The sequence below is a fragment of the Microtus pennsylvanicus genome, chromosome 2 (genome assembly GCF_037038515.1).
Source record: "Microtus pennsylvanicus isolate mMicPen1 chromosome 2, mMicPen1.hap1, whole genome shotgun sequence".
In the NCBI taxonomy this organism is placed as follows: Eukaryota; Metazoa; Chordata; class Mammalia; order Rodentia; family Cricetidae; genus Microtus; species Microtus pennsylvanicus.
The window spans coordinates 21,577,080-21,583,338 of NC_134580.1; the positions used below are offsets into that span (position 1 = coordinate 21,577,080).

The 6,259-nt window shown below is 46.1% G+C and overlaps 1 protein-coding gene across 4 annotated transcripts in view; it reads right to left on the reverse strand.

Moving 5' to 3' along the window:
- Positions 1-5,620, reverse strand: part of Gxylt1 (glucoside xylosyltransferase 1) — an 817,907-nt gene extending 812,287 nt beyond the window's left edge. For all 4 annotated transcript variants that reach the window (XR_012909608.1, XM_075960418.1, XM_075960417.1 and 1 more), the window contains exon 1: positions 5,342-5,620. Coding sequence is in view for 3 of the 4 variants with exons in the window: in XM_075960418.1 (XP_075816533.1) it covers positions 5,342-5,550 (209 nt within the window). In the remaining variant the exon portion in view is untranslated. The remainder of the gene's footprint in view (positions 1-5,341) is intronic.
- Between the last annotated feature and the right edge of the window lie 639 nt (positions 5,621-6,259).

A 6,259-nucleotide genomic window follows, 5' to 3' on the forward strand; every position in this document is an offset into this window, starting at 1 on the left:
TTACCCAGCTTTTACTACTCAAAAAGGTACATAGATGTTCAACCCTCAAAGCAGCAACTCTAAACGACCAGCATATGGTGAGACTGCGAGGGAAACAGCTATGTTATCAGTGACACAGGGACGTCCCTGAGTGTGCGTGTTGGGCCTTGTTACCAAGTTACCTAAGGTTTCATACACAAAGCTTTAGGTTCTGAATATAAGCAAACAAATCAAGGGGTGGCACAGGTCACAGGAATTTATATATGTAATTAAAATGCTCCAAACTACATAATCACACTGAGACAGACAGACAGACAGAGAGAGAGAGAGAGAACTGTGCAAAACATGGTATCTGGATGAGTTCTGGAGACTACAACGTCAACTTTCGGGTCAGGCATTAATATTATCCTACACTGATCTATCTTCTGGATATAAAGAAACTCACTCTAATGTAAGATGTTACTACTAGGAGCTGGGTGAAAGATGCATAGGGTATCTCTAAACTTACCAAGAATTAGCATTTATTTCAGAACAAAAATTTTCTCACCAGGCAATGGTGGCACACATCGTTAGTCCTAGCACTTGGGAGGTAGAGGCAGGAGGATCTCTGTGAGTTCAAGGCCAGCCTGGTCTACACAACTAGTTCCAGGACAGGCGCCAATGCTACAAAGAGAAACCCTATTTCAAATAAACAAAAACAAAAAAATTTTTCTTCTCGAAAGAAAACTAATTTAGAATAAGACACATTTCGGGGCTGGAGAGATGGTTCAGTGGTTAGAAGCACTAGCTGCTCTTCAGAGGTCTTCAGTTTGATTCCCAGCACCCACATGGTGGCTCATGCCATCTATTGTGGGACCTGATGCCCTCTTCTGGCATGAAGGCATACATGCAGATAGAGCACTCATATGCATAAAATAAATTTTTTTAAAAAGACACCTTTTCAAAATTGTCAGTAATTACAAATTTTTCAAAAAGTATACTCTGGGACTGCAGCACACACCTGCGATCCTAGCACTTGGAAAGCCGAGGGGAAAGACTAAGTTTAAGGCCAGCATAAGCTACAATGAAACCCTGTCTCAAAAAAAAAAAAATACAAGGAGCTGGAGAGATGACTCAATGGTTAAAAGCACAGGCTGCTCTTCCAAAGGACTGGGTCCATCTTAGCTAAAGTTTCAGAGGATCTAACCCCCTTTCTGGCCTGAGAGCACCAGGCATACATGTGCTACACAAACACACACGCAGGCAAACCATTCACACACATAAAATAAGAATAAATGCATCTTTAAAAAAATGTTTTATTTTTTAATTTAAAAAAGCATAAAGCCAGGATGGCTGGCTGGCGGTGTGATTCTTTAATCCCAGCATTAAAAGGCAGAGGCAGTGGATCTCCCTGAGTTCCAGGACAGCGCCAGGGTTCAAAACAAAACAAAACAAAACAGTGTGGCACGAGCTACTTGGGAGGCTGAAACAGAGGGTGTGAGTCTAGGAGTTGAAGACTAGTGTGGGTTCTAGTGAGACCCTGCCAAAGACACAACCAACCAAAGCACTTAAGACCAATGCTCTCCACATCAACACCTCTCAAACTGGGAGCGGATTAAATCCAAGATGTCTCCCGAGTAGGTAGGCCCTGAGTGAAGATGAGCAGACACATCCTCAGTGCATGTGAATCATCCACAGGACACATCAAGGACCTCATGCCTCAGACCCATGGGACCCATGAAGCCTCTCCCCCTCAAGCCCCACCCCCGCTCCCATGAGGCTCCTTCCTCTGGCCCCAGTGTGATCACTTACAGTGTAGATGTACTGACCAGTGTGTGCAAAAACTACTGACTGCAGCTTCCTCCTGACGTTTACAGCCTATGAATTCTCTACTCCAGACACGGCTCCCAGATAACTCCCCTGTGCTGTGGCAGCACTCCATCAGCCTTTCTGTCCACGTGGCCACATGCCTGCCCTTTCTTGGTTCCCTCACTGTGCCAGTCAGGTTTCCAGGACCAAGTCACGCAGGATATAACAGTCTTCTGTATTTTATTAAATTAAAAAAGGTGGGTTTTTTTTTCATTTCAAAATGTCCATAATAATCACAAGACTTCTGTAAAATCTGTATACAGCATAAGTTTTTCTTTCTCTATGAAGAGTCAAGGAAAACTTCAAGCAATTCACTGTAAGAATGTGGAAGGCTGAGTGCGGGGCTACAAGGCAACAATACGATCTCAAGCCACGGGCACCTGGGACATACAAGAGAACACAACTGGAGCATGTCAGAGGAGAGTATTCTCAGACTACGGGGAAATTAGCGGGATTTACATCTGCCTGGGCAACTCACTAGCAACTGCTGTGTGTCTAACTTCTAGCTCTCTACCAGATCTTCCCTGGGTCTTGGGTCTCTAATTTCATAATCACTCAGAAAGTGAGGAAAGGGTAGTGTCACAAGCAGATGGTACTGAAACAACTGCCCAATCATCTCAAAGAGTGATCACAGAGCACTCTCTTCCCCTGACAAAAAACAAATCTAGATTATGGTGTTAAATGCTTTTCTAAAAAATGTGTGGGAGGAGGAACTCTGGAACAAAGTTGTTCTGTACATAATAAAGATAAAAAAATGAAAAGAAAAAAAAGCTAACCTGAAAACAAAAAGCTTTAAATTCACGCAACATACATTTTCCAAACAAAACTTAAGTTATTATTCAGAGAAAAGAATTCCAACAGTCATGACATAGGTAACAGTATTTAATATTTAAAATAAAATATCTAGGCCATTGGATACCTTTAATCCCAGCACTCAGATTGCAAGTTCTAGGGCAGTCAAGGCTACAAAGAGAAACTCTACCTCAAAATACCAAAAAAAAATAAATAAATAAAAAACAAAAAACCTCTAAGCCAAAAGTATACTTCTTAGTCAAATGAGTAGCTCCAAGGACACATATTAATTACTACTTTTTATTAAATATTATGGATCAGAGGATTATGCTAAGTACGTGGGCTGTTTTTGTATGCTCCCACCCCACCAAAAAATTCTGATCTTTGATGTGATAACGATCATTAATGTCGTGGGTACCCAGGCCTTTGGTAGGTGATTAGAACATAGACATTACTGTCCATGGAGAAGAGAGAGGCTCTGGACCTGCCTGGCTATGAGAGAACACAGCAAGAAGGTATAAAAAACAATGGACTCCTGTTGTTTCCAAGCAACACAGAAGTTTTGCTATAGCAGCCCAGACATCACTCAACAAAGATGTGACGTAGATGCCACTATGTTGTTCAATAAACTGGAATACAGTGTGGCACTGGTGCTGGAGGCCTCATTAACGAGGCGGAGTAAGGGGCTTACCTAGGTATTTCAACTTTCTCCCGTGTTCAGTGCCCCAACTCCCCTCCTCTTCAAAATCAGATTCAGGGAAGAAGGACGAAACAGTATTGCAAAAATAATGGTTAAATCTATCTCTCAACTGTATCAGGGGATCTCAGTATTTATATTTACATCTTAATAATACCCCATGTTTAAAACACAGATGTCTGGACTTCACTGTCAGGCATTCTAGTTTAGCAGGTTTCTTACTGGAGTCCAGGGAACAGAACTTTCCCCCAAAGTAAAGAAAAAAGAAAGAAAGAAAGAGAGAGAGAGAGAGAGAGAGAGAGAGAGAGAGAGAGAGAGAGAGAGAAAGAAAGAGAGAATAAAGGAAAAAGGGGGAGCGGAGGACTTAACTTTTAAAATTAAAACATCAGCTACAGTGCCAGGTACCATACTATGCAATCTATGCAACTACTCATTCAGTTCTCACAAACAGTACATATCTAATGAGGAAGTCCAGAGCCAGTGTGTGTCAAAGGTTAAGTCCATGACTCAAAAGCCCTCGCTGTCTCCAGTGTTTAATTCTCAGTCTATCCCACCAGGGTCTCCAGTACTCAGCAGAAGGGAACTTGATGTCTCGCTAATATGAGGAGGAGGGAGGGAAATGACAATCATTTCTGAACGTGCATCCAAATATCCAGTTGCTAATATTCAATACACACAACTTTTATTTGTCAATTATATCCCAATGTAGCTGAAAACTTATTACCTACATTTTACAGTAAAGAAATTAATACACAATAAAGTAACAATGTGATCAAGGGAACCTGCACCCGTGAGAGCATGAGAACACAAGTTTGTATGACTAAAACTTATGCATTCTCTGTGTACTAAAACCCTGGAGGGAAGGAAGTCAGCTCCTGGCCAGACAAATCCTTCACCACTGGGGTACATAGCCAGCCCTGGGTCTGCTGAACCTGGATCTCACTATGTAGCCCAAGCTGGCCTGGAACTCACTATGAAAACCAGGCTGGCACTGAATTTGCCATCCTCCTGCCTTACCTCCTGAGTGCTGAGAATACAGATGTAGGCCACAAAACCTGGCTTGAAATAATTGTTTCAAACCGTATACACTAATTGAGAAAAGATTTCTCTGAAATACTAGTCTTACCATCCAATATGTTTTACTTTATGGAGTTGGAAAGATTTTTTCCCCCCAAGAAGTTCCTGTTCTGTAATTCTGGGCAATTAATACTTTTTTAAAGATGTGGCGAATGGTATCTAAGGATATACCCAGATCCCACATTCCTCTGACTATGATCAAATCACAATCCCCATGCTGCTTTTCCTTTGTACCTCCCTTCTCTCTGGATGGCACACAAATGTTCAAAGAGGGTACTTTTTACAATTTCCGTCTTCTACTCTTCAATATGTTGCCCAAAAATACAGGTATCCTGAAGGCAGTGCGAAACACTCGGATTGTTAAGTACACTGCCACAACAGTTTTCCATTAAATTTCACAATTCGAACCCTGGCAGGGATTTATGCAAATCCACCAAATCATTATGGTGTGTTATAAATACCCAATTTTTAAAAAATGAAATCTTCATCCCACCCCTCCCATAAAATATGAGCACATAAAGCATCGCTCTCAACTTCCTCCAAGTTTCCTGATAAGCCGAGTATTTCCAAAACAAATATTCATAGCTCACTTTATGCCACGGCCAGATTTATCTAAACACTGCGACTGCTGATGAAAATGCTAAGATTTCTGATGAAAATTTAGACACCTGGGAGGTGGGGACTCAACAAGGGCGCCAGCCTGATTCTTAAATAGCTCAGCTTCAACTCCATGGAAACAGGAGGGAATTCCCTCTAGCCACAGTGTAACAGGGATTTTTGTGGGTCATCACTTACTCCCAACGAACCTTTTAGAAAGTTGCAAGTTAATTCAATTTCTAACTGCTCTAGACACTGGGTCTAAAGCCAAACAGAAAGTTCTCGGTTCTAAAAGAGGCGCGTCCCGCCCGCGGACTCACAGATCCCAGCGCCATACACTGCGGCCCGTACCTGCCCGGCCGGTCAAAGCCCGCGCTGCCCGCGCCTCTCCCGGGGCCGCGTCCGCCGTTCGCCAGCCAGGAACCCATCGCCGCGGCCTGCGGCCTGCGACCTCCGGCCGCTCCTTCCTCCAAGGACACTGCGAGCTGGCTGAAGGCGTACAGCAGCGAGCAGAAGCCGCAGGCCAGGCACAGCCCTACAACCCGCAGGTAGCGCCGCATCCCGGCCCGCGCTACCGCCTCCGCCGCCGCCGTCACCGCCGCCACCGCTGCCGCGCCCGCCCGGGCTAACTGCGAGGAGCCGCGCCGCGCAGCCGCAGCGTGACTAGCCGGGTTCCCGCCCCGCCCCCGAATCCCCGCCCCCGAATCCCCGCCCCCGAATCCCCGCCAGGTTCCACTCAGCCCCGCCCCTCCCAATCTCTGCCCCCTCCACCACGCCCCTTACCCTGTCGTGCCACGCCCCTGGCCCGCCCACCTCCGCGCTAGCCCCGCCTTCACGCCCCGCCACGCGCCCCTAGTCTGCCAAGTCCCTCCTCGGGGCCACGCTCCAACTCCCGCCCCGGCCCTGAGGCGCTTCCGGAAGCGGAGCTGCGCCCTGGAGCAGGCCGTACGCAGAGCAGAGCTGGGAGGTGTACGCTGTGTAGAGGTCGCCTCGTTCTGAGCTGCGGAGAGGCGTAGCGAAAGGAGCGGGCTCTAGGCCCGTGACCTAAATCTACGATTCTTCCACTGCGTCGTTTGTGACGCTGAACAGCTTGAATTCCAGGGTATCGCCGCGTGACTAAAAAGACAACGCGGTTTTCCGCAGTGGCTAGCTCTTCCTCGCCTCATCCTGCTCCCCACGGACGTGAGCCTCGGGTCTAGACTGTCGGCTTCGTGCAGCCTCCTAAAGCGGCGGTAGTTCTAGCTGCTCTGCCTGCCCCTCCACACATCA